Source organism: Theropithecus gelada, chromosome 1 (assembly GCF_003255815.1).
Source record: "Theropithecus gelada isolate Dixy chromosome 1, Tgel_1.0, whole genome shotgun sequence".
NCBI lineage: Eukaryota > Metazoa > Chordata > Mammalia > Primates > Cercopithecidae > Theropithecus > Theropithecus gelada.
Window position 1 is genome coordinate 30,248,249 of NC_037668.1, and position 20,554 is coordinate 30,268,802.

Consider the following 20,554-nt stretch of genomic DNA (forward strand, 5'->3'; position numbering starts at 1 on the left):
CGGCCGCCGCGGTCAAGGGCGACACCTTGTGGTCGGAGCGGGCAGGTCCTGGCTCCACGACCGCCGAAGGCCCCGCGCACTTTCTAGAAGGAGCGCGTTTCACCCCGACTGTAAACACGTTCGCAAATGCTGGGACCAAAGCCCATCTCCCTGGATGCTGAGCCACGGCCGGCGCTGTCCCCGCTGGGCCCCGTCACCACGCGGCCGCCTCCCCCGGCCGGAGCCCGGAGCTCCAGGAGCGCACGCGCAGCGCGCTCAGCAGCGAGCCTGTTTCTAAGTGACCACATCTAACAGAATGAAAAACGGGTTTACTAAAACAGCTCCAAAGACAACACGGAAGAGAAGCTACAAATCCAGCGCACGGGCGGCCCATCCGCGCCAGCCCCAGCGGCGCGAGCCCGGGGCAGGCCTGAGTCTCGGGTCTCCTCCAAAGCCCAGTCACACATTTTGGTTTTCGCTTCCCCTTTCAGGCTTTTAAACGCTCAACCCAGGAGCCTGGTGGGTCCGCCGGTGCCGGGCAGTGTGTCCAGCCTGCCCAGCTCACGCTCTGGCGCGCGGTGCCCTCGCTGGCGCCTTGGGTCTGGGCGCCCGGGCCTCACTCCTGCGCGATGCTCCTCAGCACGTACTTGACCGTGTACGCAAAGGCTGCAAACCCAACTATAACGAACAAGTTCGCCAGGGCGCCGCCCAGGAGTCCGTGGTGCCGGTTGGCCTGCTGGAGCCCCGCGAGGTTCGGGACGGCCCCCGGCGCATGCCCGTTGAGAAGCTGAATCCCATTCTGTACGAGGTGCGTCTCCCCGTCTGGAACCACGTCTGGCAAGGGAAGAGTCTGGGGTTTGCTACTGAGTTCGTCTTGTGCTTTCTGTTTTTGTTTAATTTCCTAAGAGAGAAACAGCGAGAAACGCAGCTGGTCTCCAACCAGCGCCTCAGCACCAGCACTCCGGTTCTCAGGAGCTCACAGTCCACCACCAAGAACCCAGCCCTAGGCCGTGTCACATCCTGACCCCATCTCACAGGTGAGGGCCCGAGCGTGGCTGGCCTCACTGGCCCTGTGCCTCTTGGCCCCTGCACTCAGGCAGACCAGAGTAAGGCTGAGCCACAGAGGCCAAGACCAGGGAGCACTCCAGTCCCACACGGCAGCTGCTGTGCCTCCCAGCCATCCCCCGACCACCCAGGTGGCCGCTCAGGCCCACGAGTGGAAAAGGCCCAGCTCCCCGCCCACCAGCACAGCTGTCCGCAGGCCACCCCCCAGGGCCCAGGCCTTCTGCCTCCCCCGCCTCGGGGCTCCTGGGGGAGAGGAGCCATACCCTGAGGAGGTCTGCAGCTTCAGGACCCAGATTTTACTCTTTGGAAAGAGGTGAAACTGAAGCGTTTTAACACAGGGGAAGGCGAAACCCATTTCCGACTTTCTCTTTCTTACCTCCACAACTTCAGGAAATAATTCACAAAAGACTTTATCTTTCAAATTAAACGCTAAACTCTGCGCTGCCAGTTGTCTTTTCTAGGAAGGAAGAGAAGGGAATCAGCCAGAAAACTAATTTCAATTCTTTTAAAATTATAAAAGCAGATGATTTCAAAGTCAAGGGCTGCAGTCTTCATGCTGCAAAAAGCACTTAATTAGCACACTCTTCACAGCAAACTCAGTCTTATAAAGGCTTCTTAATCTTCTCATCTATTAATGATATCACACTCGATTCCTATTAAAAATAGAAAAACAAACACCAGCTAACAAAAGCACTGTGCTCCCGGCTGAAAAGGCCCCCGCCGTCTGTGCGACTGGCACTGCCTCGGCCCACCCCAAGATCCCGAGGAGGAGCCACTGGCGGGTGTGGACGACGCTGGAGGTGAAGAAAAGCAAGACCGAGAGACAGCGGGGAACACGAGGCCACAGCGGGGAACACGAGGCCACAGAGCAGAGCAGTCTCCACCACGGTGCCTGGGACAAGGGGTGCCCGGGACAAGGTGGGAACTCCACCCAGCCCCGCCTGCTGAGAAGAAAGGCAGCTGCAACTCAGGAACAGAACACAGCCCCAGACACAAGGCTGATGGCCCACAAGGGAGAGGCGCTCAAAAGCTCACTGTGAAGTCCGACGTCTCTATACTGCCCAGGGTGGGGCCCTTCTCCACCATGAAGCTCAGGAGCCCGGTCAGGATGGTGGAGACAGACCAGGCTGGGTTCCACGTGTCCGGGTGGAAATCCGTGATAGAAAGACACAGCCTGCGAAACAGGGGCCCTGTCAGTGCACACTCCCCACTGCGGCCAGAAAGCTTCCACGGCACCCTCCAGGCACCTTACCTGGTGTTGCACTTAAATCTTCCATTGGGAGTTATCATATAAATACTAGGAGGTTTGAAAGGAAATTCTCTGGGAAAAATTAGTTTTCCATGATAATAGCCACCTACATGGAAACAAAACAAAGAGCCTTGTCGTCCTCCACAGCAGGGGCTCCTGGAGACCTTGTCCCCATCCCCACACCACCCCGCCCCCCAGCTCAGCTCCTGAGTCCTCACTGCCCTTCCGTGCCGAGCCGGCTCCCAGACTCAGTCCCCCACTGACCTTACTCTCCAGTGCCACTCCTGTCATGACCCACCCACCGTCATGACCACCCAGACCCAATGCCCCTCCCCACCCTACCCGTAGCCACATGACTGGACCCAGACCCCCCACTTCCCCGGGAGCTCAAGACCCCCACAGCTACCGCACACCTCTCCCCCTGGAGCGTCCACACACCCACACCAAGAGCAGAGGGTCGGGAGAGGCAGGCAGGCCTCCTTGCTACACCCTCAGCACATCAGGAGCTCCAGGCCCAGCTGAGGCCGCCCCTCCCAGGACTCAGGTCCAGACCCAGCGACTCTCCAGCATTGTTCGCTTCCCCGACCAACCGCACCCAAAGGCCAGCAAAACCCACCTCAAACACACCACTCTCCACCACACCCCCCTCCAAGTTCTGCCAAATGCCCCCGCCCTGACCTGAACCCCTGGATTCGGGCCTCATCCATGGCTGTTCCCACGTCCTCCCCTCCCAAGCTCTCGAATCCACCCGACCAGGCTTTCTCCCTGGCCTACCAAACCTGACCTGAAGGTCGACCTCAGGGTCACCCACACGTACCCACTGGTGGTGTTTTTTTTTTGTTTTTTTTTTTGAGACAGAGTCTCGCTCTGTCACCCAGGCTGGAGTGCAGGGGCGTAACCTCTGCCTCCCGGGTTCAAGCGATTATCCTGCCTCAGCCGCCTGAGTAGCTGGAACTACAGGCGCCTGCCACCATGCCTGGCTAATTTTTTTTAAATTTTAGTAGAGACGGGGTTTCACCGTGTTAGCCAGGATGGTCTCTATCTCCTGACCTCATGATCTGCCCGCCTCGACCTCCCAAAGTGCTGGGATTACAAGCGTGAGCCATCTCGCCCGGCCCTCCCACTGGTTTCTGACCACCCAACGGCATAGCCTTATCAGGGGCCACTCCTGGCTCTGCCTCTCCAAAGCCCCAACCTGGTCTAGCTCCTCCCTCCCCACCCCCTCTTCCCACTCCAGCCAGCCCCTCTTCACCCACCCAAGCACAAGGCGCTCTCCTCTTAGTCCTGGCATCTTCCTGGAGTCGCCCCAGTTTCACGGCCTCCCATCAGGAGTCCTGGAATGGCTGCTCAGCCACTGCCCCCACGGTGCACCCACAGGCCCCCTGCACACTCCAGGCCACTACACTGACCGTCCACAGCACAGCGCCCAGACGCCCCCATCCAGGACAGAATTCCGGCCACTTCCACCAAATGGCAACTTGGCAACTCCATCCTCCTGGCACCACACCCACACAATGAGCAAATCCTGTTGGCTCCACCTTCAAATCAATCTAGATCCGCACACCCTGCATGGCCTCCCCCGGCCCTGCTCCCGGACCCTCCACAAGCTGCCTCGTGGCAGCCCCGCCCCAGCCCGAGGCCCACACCCTGGCTGCCCAGGCTGCACCTGGAGTTGGTTGGAAATTCAGAGCTTGGGGCCAACCCCAACCAGAGCACAAGTGCATGAGCCAGGACTCCCCGGCCACACCTGCATGCGTGTGTGCGCATGTCTATGCGTGTGCATGCCGTCAGGACGCGCGTGCGTGCACGTGTGTTGCATGTGCGTGTGTGTGCATGCCATCAGGACACATGCATGTATGTCTGTGTGTGTGCATGTGCATGCCATCAGGTTTGAGGAGCACTGGCCTCTGTCCTCCCTTCGGGCTCCCTGTGCACAATCCTGCCCCAATGCGAGTTCCCAAATCGTCGCGGGCTCTTCTGCTCCAGAGCCACCCTGTGTAGGATGCAGCACCCCTGCCCCTAGGGCGCTTCACGTCTTGCAGGGAACTCTCATCGTTTTAGGCCACCTCGGGATCCACTCTGAATCTAGGCTGGACTTTCTCTGACCAGAAGCGGGGCTGTCACCCAGGACAATTTTCAGTTCACATCCCCCTTCCTCGAGCTGACCCACGCAGACGCCCATGCTATGCACTGTACCCTGGTGACCCCCCCGTGTCCCCACAGGCCCCACGCCCCACATGGACTGTGCAGCCACAAAGCAAGAGTCCCCCACAGTCACAGTGTGGCCACACGGCAGCCACACCACAGAGACCCCCCCAGTCACAGCGTGACCACACCGCAGAGACCCCCCCCAGTCACAGATTCCACTTTATTCTTTAGAAAAATTGTTTTAACTGTTCCAGGTCCTTTGCCTTTTCATGTAAATTTTAGAATAAGCCTGTGTAGTACAGAAACTGAGATTTTGTTAGGACTGTGTGAAATCTACAGATTAACTCAAGGGGAATTATTTAACAACATTTGCAGGAAGCCAGCTCTGAACTGTCAGAGTGGGCATGCCTGGGCAGAACAGCCACGGAGCCCAGTGCACGGAGGGGACACAGCTAACGCACGCCAGGCCAGAAAGACATGGACCTGGCACAGAAGCCACCAAGAAGGCAGGAAGAGGGGTCAGAAATCCCCAAGTCAGGAAGGAAGCCATCGTCAGCAGCATCAGATACCAGAGGCTAAGAAACTGAGGACTGAGAACAGCCCCTTGGCAAGTGGCAGTTCAGAGGGGTTCCCTGGAGACTCTGAAGGAGAGCAGAGGGCAGGGCTGCAAACAGCAGAAGGCATCCCCCAGCGAGAGGGAGGGCCACAGGGATGGGAGCAGCAGTGCCACAGAGGGGAAAAGGGAGGGGCAGTAGGAACACACCTGCCTCTGAAGTGAGGCTTTCCTGAGACCCAGGACCAGCACAGAGCCACGCAACAGAAGGGATGGGAAGGGACCAGGATAAGTGCACAAGTGACAGGGTTGGGGCCGGCAACGGCCCCACCACACCCAGGAGCTGCCCCCTCTTCTCCCAACTGTGTCCAGCCCTGTCGGGGGAGCAGCTTATCTCCACCAGCAACTGACCTGGCTGGTGATGCTGAGGGAGGCGGGGTGTAGATACAGAATTAATATTCATCATTTATTTCAAAAAAACTAAAATCACAAAAGTAAAGCTGGCATAATTTTGCTTGTCAAAGACCACCACTCATTTTGTTGTTTTTTTTTTTTTTTTTGAGACAGAGTTTCGATCTTGTCACCCAGGCTGGAGTGCAGTGGCGCGATCTCGGCTCACTGCAAGCTCCGCCTCCCGGGTTTACGCCATTCTCCTGCCTCAGCCTCCCGAGTAGCTGGGACTACAGGCGCCCGCCACCATGCCCGGCTAGTTTTTTGTATTTTTTTAGTAGAGACAGGGTTTCACCGTGTTAGCCAGGATGGTCTCGATCTCCTGACCTCGTGATCCGCCCGTCTCGGCCTCCCAAAGTGCTGGGATTACAGGCGTGAGCCACCACGCCCGGCCAGGAGAGCCTTTTTCATTCTTACCCACCCACAACCCTCCCGACAGTCCAAAGCAGGGGTTTGCAAACCACCTTCTAGCAGCAGCACTTTCCTCTAGTGAAATCTCACCCAAAGCCTCCACACACAGGCAAACAGAGCCTGCTGCTCCAGCCACCTGAAGCCGGGGCCCTGCGGCTGGACAGCCAACTGCTGACCTAGCCCTGCTGTGCCTTGCACTTGCCGGTGGGACGGTATCCACGGGCACGCTGACTCCTGACCTGGTCCAGACCAAGGCTGGCGCCCGCCTCCACCAAAGGCCCCAGAAACTTGCTGACAGCTCCAGCATCTACTCTGTAAATGACACCCAGGACTCTAGGTGGTGTCTGCTGACCTAGAGGGGTCAGGCTGCTGGATCGGCCTTGGTAGCTAATGAAGGACTGAGGTGCTGGGCAGGTCCTGCAGCCTCCCAAAGCCCCAGATGCCACCACACAGGGGTACTTCCGCTTAGCTCAGAGACCGTCCTGGGGATCGCGAAACCCTGGGGGCGCCCAGCACAGAGGGCATATTGAATACATATGTCTCTCCTTTGATGATATGCACCAGGTCTTAAGAAACAGTAGAACAGGCCGGGCGCGGTGGCTCAAGCCTGTAATCCCAGCACTTTGGGAGGCCGAGACGGGCGGATCACGAGGTCAGGAGATCGAGACCATCTTGGCTAACACGGTGAAACCCCGTCTCTACTAAGAAATACAAAAAACTAGCCGGGCGAGGTGGCAGGCGCCTGTAGTCCCAGCTACTCGGGAGGCTGAGGCCGGAGAATGGCGTGAACCCGGGAGGCGGAGCTTGCAGTGAGCTGAGATCCGGCCACTGCACTCCAGCCTGGGCTACAGAGCGAGACTCCGTCTCAAAAAAAAAAAAAAAAAAAGAAACAGTAGAACAGGCCAGCTTCAGTGTTTACCCCAGTCTGGTTTTCTCGGCTGTGGCCCTATGGTGTCAGAGGCTGGTGAACACAGATGCTACAGGCGGCCCTGTGGGCTGAGACACATCAGCAGAGCAAACACTTCCACTGCGTGAAAAAGCAGACAAGGATGAGTTCCAACTAAGCCAATTCAACTAGCGCACATCCAAAGTAGAAAGGCTGCTGTTTGCAAATAAAAGATGTTGAACAGGCAAGGTTGATCCAGAATATAAAAACGGCCTGGTGTTCTTCTACCTAAGTACAGAATCCTTACCTTCGTAAGGGGTCATCTCTGGGCCTCGGACGACATAGTGCCTAAGGGAGAGAAGAAAATTACTTGGGATTTGGGGACAGCAAATTCTCCAAAACCTGAAGCATTCCAAGCCTGGGGTTTATAGGACCCAGTCAAAATTACATTCACATTCAGGCAGTGAACAGATGCAGGTGAAATGTCACACAGCCACACAGCTTCAAAGCTCCCAGTCTCTTCTACTGTGGGTGCTTTCAGTCTCTTTGTAACAGGATCTTAAAGACTATACTTTCTATGTTTATCATAAAATACCTTTGTTTCTACAATATAGTTAATCCTAATTATTAATAACTGAAATCTTAAATAAATTTTAATTTCACAGTACGTTACTAAGATGTACTTGAAGACGGTAATCCCAGCACTTTGGAAGGGCATGGTGGGAAGATCACTTGAGCCCAGGAGTTTGACACCAGCCTAGGCAACACAGCAAGACCTCACCTTTATTAAAAAAAAAAAAAAAAAACAGCCAGGCGTGGTAGTGCATGCCTGTGGTCGCGGCTACTCATGAGGCTGAGGCGGGAGGATGCCTGAGCCAGGAGTTTCAGGCTGCAGTGAGCTATGACTGCTACCACATCCCATCTGCGCAACAGAGTGAGACCCTATCTCCAAGGAAAAAACGATGTACTTTAAAATGTATATTCTTAAATGTACTTATACATAATGTGTTTTCTGGTATCACACACACAGGCTAAACAGAACACAGCCAGTGATGTGGGGCCGGCTCTGTGCCCCAGCCGTTTTTCATGCTCCTGGAAAAACCATGAGTGACTTAAGCAGCTGTCCTGGAGAAGGAACAGGAACTGCCGTGATTGTCCCCACAACCACAGTCCCCACACGGAGCTCACCCTCAGACCAGGGGCAGCAGCAAACCGACTAAACCCCCCTCCACACAAATAAACAAGGCTTCTGCTTCACGGAAAGAGGTGTCTGGGCTTTACAGATTCCCAAACCAAACAGAAGCGCACAGAGATGGAAAGTAAAGCCAGCTAGAAATGCCAGAAACCAGACACGGCTGCAACTGCCAACACCAGCCAACACCAGCCATCATCTTTCCCCTTGCTCTCCCCCAGGACATGTGTGACATCAGTTTAAAACTAACGGGGGCCCAGGCTTAGTGGCTCACGTCTGTAATCCCAGCACTCCGGGAGGCCGAGGTGGGTGGATCACCTGAAGTCAGGAGTTCGAGACTAGCCTGGTCAACATGGCGAAACTCCGTCTCTACTAAAAATACAAAAATTAGGCTGGGCGTGGTGGCTCACACCTGCAATCCCAGCACTTTGGGAGGCCGAGGCAGGTGGACTGCCTGAGGTCAGGAGTTCAAGACCAGCCTGGGCAATACGGTGAAACTCCATCTCTACTAAAAATACAAAAATTAGCTGGTCATGGTGGCGCACACCTGTAATCCCAGCTCGGGAGGCTGAGGCAGGAGAACTGCTTGAATCTGGAAGACAGAGGTTGCAGTGAGCCGAGATGGCGCCGCTGCACTCCAGCCTGAGGGACAAAAATACTCAAAAGAAAATACTAATGGGATGATGTGATGCGTGCTATCTGGCAGCTGATATGTTTTCTTCAAAAAATGCCATTGTCATGTGTCAGTGGCCCAGGAACCCAGTGACTCCGAGCTCAGCACACGATGCACCCAGGAGTGTGGCCTTAAGTTGTTCCTGTTCCCAATTCCTGTGCCCAAGCTGCGAACACTGGGAAGAAATAAAGAAGTCGCTCTCTTCCTGAGACAGAGCCCAGCAGCCTTGGGGCGGCCGAGACAAGATGGGATCCATGTGGCCCACAGCGCACCCCACAGGCCTTTCCTGGGAAAGCACACTTCTCTCAGGGAGGGGAGAGACCTGTGGAGGCCCTGCCAGGGGCTCCCGCAGCACAGGCCTGACACTGACATTGTCCTCCCGGGTCAGGTGCCACCACCTGACAACCGGGGCTTACTGCCTCAACAGTACACGCAACGTGGTCTACGCTGAGCCCCTGCTCTCCTGGAAGTCCGGTATTTTGGTATTTTGGCAGGTGCCAGACAGAGGATGCCTAGGACCAGCCCCATAAAGTTCCTGGGCCTTCCCCTAAAACGTTTCGGTTTCCAATGAGCTTCTCTGGTCAACATGCCACATGCGCCGTCCAAACCCAAGCCTGCTGCTGGGAATGGAGCACAGAGACTTTGCCCCACATGCCTCTTCCACTGCTGTTTTCTCTCCATAATTTGTGTGTGTGCGTGCGTGTGTGCGTGCATGTGTGCGTGTGCGTGTGTGCGTGCGTGTGTGTGGCGGAGTCTCGCTCTCTCCAGGCTGGAGTACACTGGCGCGATCTCAGCTCACTGCAACCTCCACCTCCCGGGTTCAAGCGATTCTCCTGCCTCAGCCTCCCAAGTAGCAAGTAGCTGAGATTACAGGCACACGTCACCATGCCCGGCTAATTTTTGTATTTTTAGTAGAGAACGGGGTCCACCATGTTGGCCAGGCTGGTCTCGATCTCCTGACCTCGTGATCCACCTGCCTCAACCTCCCACAGTGCTGGGATTACAGGCGTGAGCCCCCGCGTCCAGCCTCTCTCCATAATATTAATGGTGAGTATTCTTTGTGAATCATCCAACCTGCACAGGGTCTTGGGGATGCCTGACCCACAGACTTGTGGGAAACGATTCCCCACACGATGAAGGCGTCCTCGCAACCAGGGAGGCGGCGGCTACCGTGGAACTTGTCCCTCGCACCTGCCAGCAATGTCCTGGGGGGCCACATCTGATTTTCAGCACTGGGGGCAGAGAGCACTCTGGTGGCCAAGGGGCTCTGCCTCACCCTGGGTATCCTCCACCTGCCTGGGCTGGGCCTCCTCTGTGAGCCAGAGAAGGTGGACCCCTGACCAAGCAGAAACACACTTCCTTTCAACTCACTGAAGTATCTTTTCTCTGGAATTAAAAAAATTAGGGCCGGGTGCGGTGGCTCAAGCCTATAATCCCAGCACTTTGGGAGGCCGAGACGGGCGGATCACGAGGTCAGGAGATCGAGACCATCCTGGCTAACATGGTGAAACCCCGTCTCTACTAAAAATACAAGAAAATTAGCCGGGCGAGGTGGCGGGCGCCTGTAGTCCCAGCTACTCTGGAGGCTGAGGCAGGAGAATGGCGTGAACCCAGGGGGGCGGAGCTTGCAGTGAGCTGAGATCTCGCTACTGCACTCCAGCCTGGGGCACAGAGCAAGACGCCGCCTCAAAAAAAAAAAAAAAAATTAGGCCAGGCATGGTGGCTCATGCCTGTAATCCCAGCACCTTAGGAGGCTGAGGCAGGCAGATCACCTGGGATAAGGAGTTTGAGACCAGCCTGACCAATGTGGTAAAACCGCATCTCTACTAAGACAGGAGAATTGCTTGAACCTGGGAGGCAGAGATCACAGTGAGCCGAGATCATGCCATTGCACTCCAGCCTGGGCAACAGAGCAAGACTGTGTCTCAAAAAAATAAATAAGGCTGGACGCAGTGGCTCACGCCTGTAATCCCAGAACTTTGGGAGGTCGAGGCGGGCGGATCACGAGGTCAGGAGATTAAGACCATCCTGGCTAACACAGTGAAACCCCATCTCTACTAAAAATACAAAAACAAAAAACTAGCCGGGCATGGTGGCGGGCACCTGTAGTCCCAGCTACTCATGAGACTCAGGCCAGAGAATGGCGTGAACCCGGGAGGCGGAGCTTGCAGTGAGCCGAGATCGCGCCACTGCACTCCAGCCTGGGCGACAGTGCTAGACTCTGTCTCAAAAAAATAAATAATTAAAAAATAAATAAATAACTTTTTTTTTTTTTCTTGAGACGGAATCTCGCTCTGTCCCCCAGGCTGGAGTGCAGTGGTGCGATCTCGGCTCACTGCAAGCTCCGCCTCCCAGGTTCATGCCATTCTCCTGCCTCAGACTCCCAAGCAGCTGGGACTACAGGCACCCGCCAACACGCCTGACTAATTTTTTGTACTTTTAATAGAGACGGGATCTCACCATGTTAGCCAGGATGGTCTCAATCTCCTGACCTCGTGATCCGCCCGCTTCGGCCTCCCAAAGTGCTGGGACTACAGGTATGAGCCACCACGCCCGGTCATAACTTTTTTTTTTTAAAGATCAAAATATAAAACATCCTCATATTTTCCCTTTTTTTTTTTTTTTTTTTTTGAGACAGAGTTTCACTCTTGTTGCCCAGGCTAGAGTGCAGTGGCGTGATCTCGGCTCACTGCAACCTCTGCCTCCCAGGTTCAAGAGATTCTCCCGTCTCAGTCTCCCGAGTAGCTGGGATTACAGGCGCATGCCATCACGCCCAGCTAATTTTTGTATTTTTGGTAGAGACGGGGTTTCACCATGTTGACCAGGCTGGTCTCAAACTCCTGACCTCAGGTGATCTGCCCGCCTCAGCCTCCCAAAGTGCTGGGATTACAGGCGTGAGCCACCATGCCCGGGCTCTCACGCTTTATTTCTTACCAAATTACTAGCAGACCTGTCATGGCGGTGTTTCTACAGAGCGGTATGCACTCTCACACTCTATACTTCAAAGGGGGAGAGTCACCATGAGGTGAACGCTTATGAGGCACAAGTCCTCTCGTTGTCAGCCTGAGGGTCGGGGCACCTGGCCCAAGCCAGTGCCAGGAACAGGAGTATCGGACCCTAGTCCAAGCCAAAACAGGCTGATTCCCGTATCCAGAAGCAAAGACCAGAGTCTAGAAAGGCAGTTTCTCCTCTAAGTGCCTGGAGCACACATCAGCAGCAGCTGTGAGCCCTGCATACCTGGACCCCTCCCCCAAGGACCCCACACCAGAGATTCTCTCCAGCCCCAGCCTGAGGCAACCTGGACCCCTCCCCCAAGGACCCCACACCGGAGATTCTTTCCAGCCCCAGACTGAGTCAAGCAGGGTTCTGTGACATCCCCAGCATGCGTCCATTGGGAAAAGACCGGAGAGTGTCCACCGGCCCCTGGGCACCCACTCACCCCTGGGGAGGGTGCAGGAGCACCTTGCCAATGCCATGACTGGGGCACCAAGCTCACCCAGCCAGGCCAGCAGAGGCCTGCGTGGCAGCGAGAGTCAGTGCAAGGTGATCAGTGACGCAGCCTTACCACTCCAGAATATTCGAAGGGAGGGGCTCGGCACAGATGTAGGGCACTGGGTCTTTCTTAATGCGAAGGTAGTCCTGCTTCAGCCTCTGGGTTGCTGTGGTTGGAGCCCTCTTATTGCTGGTGCTGCTCATCTGTTAAAAACAATGTCTACACTGACAAAGAAAAGTGGTGCTGGCCACAGCTCTCCCCCCAACGCGGCTCCACTCCCGTTTCTGCAGCCCACCACTCATTCAGGGCCCAGCCATAACGTACACACCTCAGCCCAGTCACCCAGAGTCACAGCTCACAGGTCACCCTGACTTGCCACCCGCCCAGATACCCAGAGGCCCTGCGGCTTCTTTTCCCATCTGTCCCGCCACCGCCTTCATTGACACAACGTACAGCTCAGGTACAAAGATGAGGAGAAACCCAAAGCCGGGCTCCCGTCCTCAAAGAACTCACACAGGGATACACTTACGGGGCCTGAGGTGGTGCTAAGGCCACAGCCTCAGACCAGCTCCTGAGGGCAGCTACTCGCACCTTCCAACTCTGAGCTCACTGACGGAGAATCCACACCATGGAAATGGGCAGGTACCACCGCCAGCCCCTCCACTGCACCCAGAAGCTGCCCAACGTTTACCACTGGCCACAAGCAAAAGGAGCCGCAGAATGGGGAAGCCTCTGCGGCTGGAGTGATGAAGACGCTGGAGACTCCGAGGCACTCGCTGGGCAGAGGAGCAGCTGTCTTCCTGGTAGAAGGGGCCACAGGTGAACAAGCCACACCTGAGAAAGCCCAGTGTGCAGGGGCCCAAGCACAGTGAGGGCACGGATAAGACTGGCCAGGGAGGCAGAGCCAGGGCATAAGGGTTTATTTTCTTATTTTTTGTGAGACAAGGTCTTGCTCTGTCGCCCAGGCTGGAGTCACTGCAGCTTTGACCGCCTTGGCTCAAGCAATCCTACCACCCCAGCCTCCTGAGTAGCTGAGACTACAGACGCGTGCCACCACGCCTAGCTAATTTTTTATTTTTTGTAGAGATGGGATCTCACTGTGTTGCCCAAGCTGGTCTCAAACTCCTGGCCTCAAGTGATTCTCACGCCTCAGCCTCCCAAAGTGCTAGAATTACAGGCATGAGCCACTGCAACCTGGGCCCCACAGGGGTTTTGAGTCCAAGCCTTAAGGCAGATCGTATCTTCTGTTAGGAAGGTCACTCTGGTGGCTCCAGGTGGGACATTTAAGACAGCACTGCAGGCCAAGCACGGAGCGTGAGGCACCATCACGCAAGAGAAGAGGCTGGATCGGGGACCCCAAGGCCCCTCAGCCATGCCCGAGGCTGGGGAGAGGGGTGGTGATGAAAACAGGACTCCCCGCCGCATCAGACTAGCTCCAACTCAAACCTCTTTTATTTATATTTATTTTTTTGAGACAGACTCTTCACTGTTCACTGCCCAGGCTGGAGTGCAGTGGCGTGATCTCCGCTCACTGCAACCTCTGCCTCCCAGGTTCAAGCGATTCTCCTGCCTCAGTCACCCAAGCAGCTGGGATTACAGGCACTTGCCACCACACTAGGCAATTTTTTTTTGTATTTTTAGTAGAGATGGAGTTTCACCATGTTGGTCAGGCTGGTCTCGAACTCCTGACCTCAGGTAATCTGCCCACCTCAGCCTCTCAAAGTGCTGGGATTACAGGCGTGAGTCCCCCGTGCCCAGCCATGGCCACACGCTTTAATAAGGTCCCTGGGGCCGGGCGCGGTGGCTCAAGCCTGTAATCCCAGCACTTTGGGAGGCCGAGGCGGGCGGATCACGAGGTCAGGAGATCGAGACCATCCTGGCTAACATGGTGAAACCCCGTCTCTACTAAAAATACGAAAAAAACTAGCCGGGCGTGGTGGCGGGCGCCTGTAGTCCCAGCTATCGGAGGCTGAGGCAGGAGAATGGCCTGAACCTGGGAGGCGGAGCTTGCAGTGAGCCGAGATCGCGCCACTGCACTCCAGCCTGGGAGACACAGTGAGACTCCGTCTCAAAAAAAAAAAAAAAAAAAAAAAAAAAAAAAAAAAAAAAAAAATAAGGTCCCTGGACATCAGTGGTGATCAATAATGGCCAGTGACCAGTGATCTCCATCCTGACCTCCCAGTTCCCACAAACGTGAAGCCGACTCCACCAGCTTCCCTGCTGATATGCTTTGGCTGTGTCCCCATCCAAATCTGATCTTGAATTGTATTCCCGTAATCTCCCATGTCGAGGGAGGGACCTGGTGGGAGGTGATTGGATCGTGGAAGTGGTTTGCCCCAAGCCGTTCTCAGGAGAGCTGACGGTTTACAAGGCAGCGTTCGCTGCTCTTGCCCGCTCTCTTGCCCGCTGCCATGTAAAACATGCCTCTTTCCCTTCCGCCATGGTTGTAAGTTTCCTGAGGCCTCCCTGGCCGTGCGGAACTGTGAGTCCATTAAACCCCTTTTCTTTATAAATTACTTTATTTATTTATGTATTTATTTTTTGAGACAGAGTCTCGCTCTGTCGCCCAGGCTGGAGTGCAGTGGCCGGATCTCGGCTCACTGCAAGCTCCGCCTCCCGGGTTCACGCCACTCTCCTGCCTCAGCCTCCCGAGTAGCTGGGACTACAGGCACCCGCCACCTCGGCCGGCTAGTTTTTTGTATTTTTTAGTAGAGACGGGGTTTCACCATGTAAGCCAGGATGGTCTTGATCTTGTGACCTTGTGATCCGCCCGTCTCGGCCTCCCAAAGTGCTGGGATTACAGGCTTGAGCCACCGCACCCGGCCTTCTTTATAAATTACTGAGTCTCGGGTACATCTTTATAGCAGCATGAGAACCAACTCACACACCTGCAGACAGCCACACACTCTACCTCCCTTCAGTCTCCGCCTGCAAGAGATCTCCAGACTTGGACTCTCTGACTGGTTTATTCCTTCTCAGAGAATCATCACCAGTGGCCTGTTCAGTGTCTGTTCCCAACCTGAGGATGGCGATGGCCAGGGCTTGGCTGCTCACCCCACACACCCAGGGCCTGGAGTGCAGAGCTCAGCCAGGGCACCCACAGCGTGCTCCCAAATGTGTAGCCGAGGCACCACCCCCGACCCTGCGTCTTGTTCTGGGGTCCCTGACTCTTGCAATCCTTGTTCACCACATCCTTCCCACTCCCATTATCCACTCTAATGCAGAATGGCGTCACTTCTTCCATCAGCACCACAGCAGCCTCCCAACTCCCTCCGTGAGTCCAGAAGGTCTGAGCTTCTAGTCTCTTCCCATCTCAAGGCCCTCTTGTACCCCTAAGTCCACACACTGTTCTGATCACCCACTCCCCCAACCACCCTTCAGGATGCTCCACAGTCAAGCAAAGAAAAATCAACACCTCCTCCTGCCTGCCAGCCCCTTGACAGAGCAGCCCCAGTCAGCCCTCCCCGTTTCCAACTCCCAGGACCCAGCACAGCCCGGGCCCCACTCCAAACCCCTGACCGACACACTCCTTCTCACAGCTGCTTCCCAACCTAGACTCTACTGGAAACTCCCCTAGGCCCTTCCGGGCCACCGCCTTCAGAGGCCTCCCTGATTTCCCTGCCAAATGCCTCCCACTCTGTCACACATCACTGGCCTCCATGTGACCCCACACACCACGCAGGGCCCTTTTGGGCCCCAGCAGAGGCAAGGGCGGGCTCCTCTGCCTAAGGAGTGCCTCCCCAGGAGGGCCCTCACCAGGAATGGGGTTCTAGTCCTGCCCGGGAAGGAAGTGCTCCACACAGTGGCATCCCCAGCTCCTGGCTCAAGAAGCCAATGGGCCAGAGATCTCCCCTCAGGCCAACACCTGGTGATGGACACAGCGATGACCCCAAGCAGCACTCTACACAGGCCGTCCTTTCAAACGCTCACCCTGAAGCTAACACTCTGCCATATAGAAAATAATTCACTGGACAATTCAAGTACAGGTGTGTCTGGGCTTAGCTAAGTGGCCAGGCTGCGGGTTTAATGAAAGGTCATGGACAGCCACGCAAAAATAAAATAGATTCCATCAAGTCAGTCACAAGCAAGCTTCCCTCCCATACTTGCTTGGAGAGGCTTTTAAAATCATGTTCACGATTCAACTGCTGTTTCCCCAGACACCCTTCCTGAGCTTCACACAGAACAGCGTTCTCACGTCCCCCAAGGCGCCAGGGGGCGACTTCCCCCAATTCATCTCATCCCAATATGACAGCAGGAAGGACAAGGAAAATAAAAATCCACAAAGGGGCTGGGCATGGTAGCTCACACCTGTAATCCCAGCACTTTGGGAGGCCGAGGTGGGCGGATCACCTGAGGTCGGGAGTTCGAGACCAGCCTGACCAACATGGTAAAACCCTGTCTCTACTAAAAATACAAAATTAGTCAGGTGTGCTGGCAAATGCCTATAATCCCAGCTACTCGGGTGGCTGAGACAGGAGTATCGCTTGAATCCAGGAGGTGGAGGTTGTGGTGAGCTGTGATCACGCCATTGCACTCCAGCCCAGGCAACAAGAGCGAAACTCCATCTCAAAAAAAAAAAAAAAAAAAAAATTAGCCGGGTGTGGTGGTGGGCACCTGTAATCCCAGCTACTCTGGAGGCTGAGGTGGGAGAATTACTTGAACTCCGGAGCCAGACACTGCAGTGAACTGAGATCATGCCACTGCACTCTAGCCAGGGCAACAGAGACCCTGTCTCCAAAAAAAAAAAAAAAAAATCCACAAAGGAAGCAAACTGTGAGAACAGAGTTTGAAGCATATGTGCCTCGGGTTCCCTTCAAACATCCCCACAGACAAGGGACACCAAGCACATCATCCTGCTGAGAGAAAGAGTTGGCGATTTTAAAACAAAAAGGTACAGAAAAAAAACGTTTACACGGAAACTGCATAAAAGCAGCGTGAATCACCGAGGGCAGCTGTGCCCAGGCGCTGAGACAGTGGCTGCCCAGCATCCCTCACCCATCCCTCTTTGTCTGGACAGCTCTTTCCTGCTTAGGGATGTGGCAGGAAACCTTGGCCTGACCCATCTGCCAGGCGCGTGGCACGCCCAGGTCCAGGACTGCCACGGAAGTCTCTGCTTTCTCCACCAGACTGCTCCGAAGTCTGGATGGAAGCCCGGGCCGATGGAGGTGGGACACTCACCTGTAACGCACACATGCACCTGCCTGGCTCACCTGCCTGTCACTCACACATGTACCTGCCTAGAGCGGAGTTGCGAAGGAGGTCAGCGGTGCCAGGCCGAGTAGATGACAGACTGCGAGTTCCGGGCACCCAGACCCAACCACGCCCTAGGCTCAGGTGCTGGACATTTGGATTAAGCGAGATACTCACTTCTTCGGAAGCCAGATTACACCGTCTGTTTCCCCTGGGGCAGGACGCGGGGCCACCGACCTGCCCCAGCCAAGCCTGCTGTACGCTCCTCGCTGCCCTCCCACCGGGCTGAGGCCCGACCTTTCAGCCGCTTCCTATCTGGGTCTGGCAAGAGGGTGGCAACCGGACTTGAGTTAAATACACACGCACTAAGTGGCAGGCGTTGAAAAGGAGGCCAGGAGGTGACACCTGGCCAGGGACTGAGAGGGTGCAGGGAATTGGCCGGTGTGGACGGCGAGGCCCGGGGCAGCTCAGGGACTTGTTCCGGGCTCGTGTCTTACTCCCGCCGGCCGGCGGTGGAGCCAGACTCCGGTCTCCCACTGTCACCGCCCGGGCTTCCCAGAAACGCTGGCCCCGAGCACCGTCCCGGGCACGCTCGTTTCTCTCGTGCCTCTCGGGGCAGTGTGGGGTCTAACAGTTCAGGGCGAGGCGGCGGCGGGCTCAACGGCAGCCCTCCCCCGACGCAGACTCCCGGGATCCATTGACAAACCAGGATCGAGGCTGCCCGTCCTGGGGCAGCCGCAAGTGTCCCAACGGACGGGAGACCCGGCCTAGCGGTCAAGTCCCCGACCTGACCCTGACCCGGAGCTCCGGGAGCCCGCCGTAACCGACCTCGGGTTCCGCGCAGGCTCGGGCCAGGGCCCCGCGGGCGGCGGGCGCGAACGGAGAAGCGTCGCGCAGGGTCCCCCGCAGCCCCGGGCCGCCGCTGTGGCCGGCTCCGGCGGGGCGGTCGAGCGGGCCCGAGGACCCGGCGCAGGACTGCGAGCGCGCTCACCTCTCCCTGTCGCTGCGCGTGGGCCGCCGCCGCGCTCAGGCTCGCCGTGGTCGAGGCCGGAGCAGGGTGCGGAAAAGCGGGGCCCGCGCCCGAAACAGCCACACCGCGCCGGGACTGGGCCCACCGAACCCGTCGCAGGGCCGCCGCCGCCTCAACCTCCAAGATGGCCGCTCGCGGGGCGGAACCAGCCTAGTTTCTGCTTCCGGTGCGCGTTCCCTGGGGGGCGGGGGCGCCGCTCTAGGCAGCCTGGAGGACCGCGCCCACGACTCTCTGTCGCCGCCGGCGCCGGGCGGGGGAGGGCGGGGGAGGGCGGGGGAGGGCGGGGGAGGGCGGGGCGGTCGGCGCGTGCGCACTGGCGGGCGGCTGCGGGCACCGTTAGTGGGCGCGAAAGCCCTGGACCCCGAAGCCGCGCGCTTACGTCCCCACGTGCCACGGCCCAGGGCGGCAGGCCCGGCTGAGGGCGACCCCGGTGGAGAAAGGACCCCGGCCCTCCCGCCTCCCGGCTCCCGCCTTGTCGTCCGCTCCCACACCCTGCCCGGCCCTTAGGGGAGGCGCGGCGCGGCCCCGGCGTGGAGCGTCCCGGGCGCCTGGAGGCCTGGCTCGTTCAGGGACCCGAGAGTGACACGCGTGGGTTCGCTTTGCAACCCACGTCCGCGCCCCAGCACCCTCTCCTGCAGGTGCCTTCCCAGCCCCGGGACGCCCCCGCCCCAGCACCCTCCCCCTGCAGGTGCCTGGCCCAGTCCCGGGACGCCCCGACCTCCCTCTGGACAGACTTTAGAAAGCGCGGGGCGCTGCGTCCTTTCCACCTCTCTCTGACCCCAGACACATTGGGAGGGAGCTGTAGGTGGCCGGGCGCTGGGGTGGGACGCTAAGGTCAGGCACACAGCCCACCGCCTCACCGAGAGGCAGCTAAGAACAGCGGGGAGCTGAGGGTGGTCCCCTGGTGGGGGATTGGGAGGTGGACCTCGCCACCTGGCTGCCTGTGGCCCTGTCCTTTGCCCCAACCCTGATGGCCTCTCAGAGACAACCACAGGTCAGCAAGGTGGCTGAACACTGAGGGTGGGTCCCGCTGTGGCTACGGGCAGAGGGCAGTCTGTGTCCATGCTCAGCCTGACTCTGCCCCTCGGAGACACCTTGGTGGGGGTCTGAGACGCTGCTGCAGGTCCTGGGGCAGAAGCCAGGAGGAATGTCCACACAGCCCCAGCCCGTGGGAATCCAGCCTGCCTCCATTCCTGACGTCACAGGCACCACCTTTGGAAAACAGCTCAGCATCCAGCCTCCTTCCTCTGCCTCCTCTCAGGCCTCTGCCGTTCCCAGGCAGGGCGGGCCGAGCTGGTTTTACAGCATGGAAAGTTATGTAAGGGAAGCCACACCGGCCGCAGATACAGGCACCAGCACGTCCACACGCTTGCACACTCACGGCTGTGGCCCGTGGCAGATGGAGGCCCGCCCTGCCTTGTTTGTCCCTCAGTAGTGTGAGATGAGAGCGCACCTTTGGGGACTCTGCAGGTGGGAAGGCGGCAGTGAGGCTCAGCTCAGAGGATCCTGCTCAGGAGCATGGCTGAGTCACACCCCAGGGAGAAGGTGCCCGGGACAGGTGTGGCCAGCATGCCTTGCCAACCCCCCACCATGGCCCTTACCCCACCCGCCTGCATTTGTGGCCTTCTGGTAAGCAGGACACAGGCTGCCCAGGCCTTAGCCAGTGGGATCGGCACAAGCAGCTAGGTTGGTGGCGGATGGTGGCTGTAACCTTCTCAACCCTGAGATTGCCCTCCGAGGGCAGGAGCAGCCCTTCTGCTGTGGGCCGGCCCTCAGGAGGGACTTCCTCTGGCATCTTCAGGAATAAGACAACAGGGACCACCCTCAGCATCTTGGGCAGTGGGGGGCACCCTCTGCTTTGGGGACCCAATGAAACATTCCCCAACCCAGTTGCCACCTCCTGCCCCAACCTCCTCCAGCCCCCAGGGTCGGACCAGAAAGCCTTGGCTGCCTCTGAACAGCAGGGACTGTCTGGCCGGCGGGGGCTTGAGGGACAGAGAATCCCAACCTGGAGGGTGCAAACCCAAAAGCATCTGAGGAAGGTCTCAGTCCCTTTAGAAAATTTGTTTTGCCAAGGTTAAGAACACACCCATGACAGCCTCAGGAGGTGCCCAAGGTGCTTGTGGCACAGCTTGCTTTTATACATTTTAGGGAGACATGATTTATTTACACGGGTTCAATCGGAAAGGGCAGGATAAGTTGGGGTGGTGTGGGGAGACTTCTAGGTTATAGGTA

General features: G+C 57.2%; 1 protein-coding gene across 6 annotated transcripts; it reads right to left on the reverse strand.

Annotated features, from left to right (window-relative positions):
* Positions 1-294: 294 nt before the first annotated feature.
* Positions 295-18,481, reverse strand: UBE2J2 (ubiquitin conjugating enzyme E2 J2). Of its 6 annotated transcripts, none has more exons than XM_025386699.1 (7): positions 18,281-18,481; positions 12,172-12,302; positions 7,049-7,089; positions 2,297-2,399; positions 2,080-2,218; positions 1,421-1,501; positions 295-880 (listed from the first exon to the last, which is right to left on the reverse strand). In XM_025386699.1, exons 2-7 carry the CDS (start codon positions 12,300-12,302, stop codon positions 596-598), a joined length of 780 nt encoding a protein of 259 aa, XP_025242484.1. In that variant the 5' UTR covers positions 18,281-18,481; the 3' UTR covers positions 295-595. The 6 variants fall into 6 exon arrangements, with proteins under 6 accessions (XP_025242484.1, XP_025242491.1, XP_025242514.1 ...); XM_025386706.1 differs by having other exon boundaries at positions 17,996-18,450; XM_025386729.1 differs by having other exon boundaries at positions 12,046-12,302; positions 18,281-18,428.
* Between the last annotated feature and the right edge of the window lie 2,073 nt (positions 18,482-20,554).

Bases quoted from the DNA above. Each gene is read 5' to 3' on its own strand.
- UBE2J2 (XM_025386699.1), bottom strand. From the start codon at position 12,302: ATGAGCAGCACCAGCAATAAGAGGGCTCCAACCACAGCAACCCAGAGG. The intron at 2,400-7,048 runs GTAAGGATTCTG...GTTTCCATGTAG, and splicing joins AGAGATGACCCCTTACGAAG to GTGGCTATTATCATGGAAAA. The intron at 1,502-2,079 runs GTGAGCTTTTGA...CTTCCTTCCTAG, and splicing joins TAGAGACGTCGGACTTCACA to AAAAGACAACTGGCAGCGCA.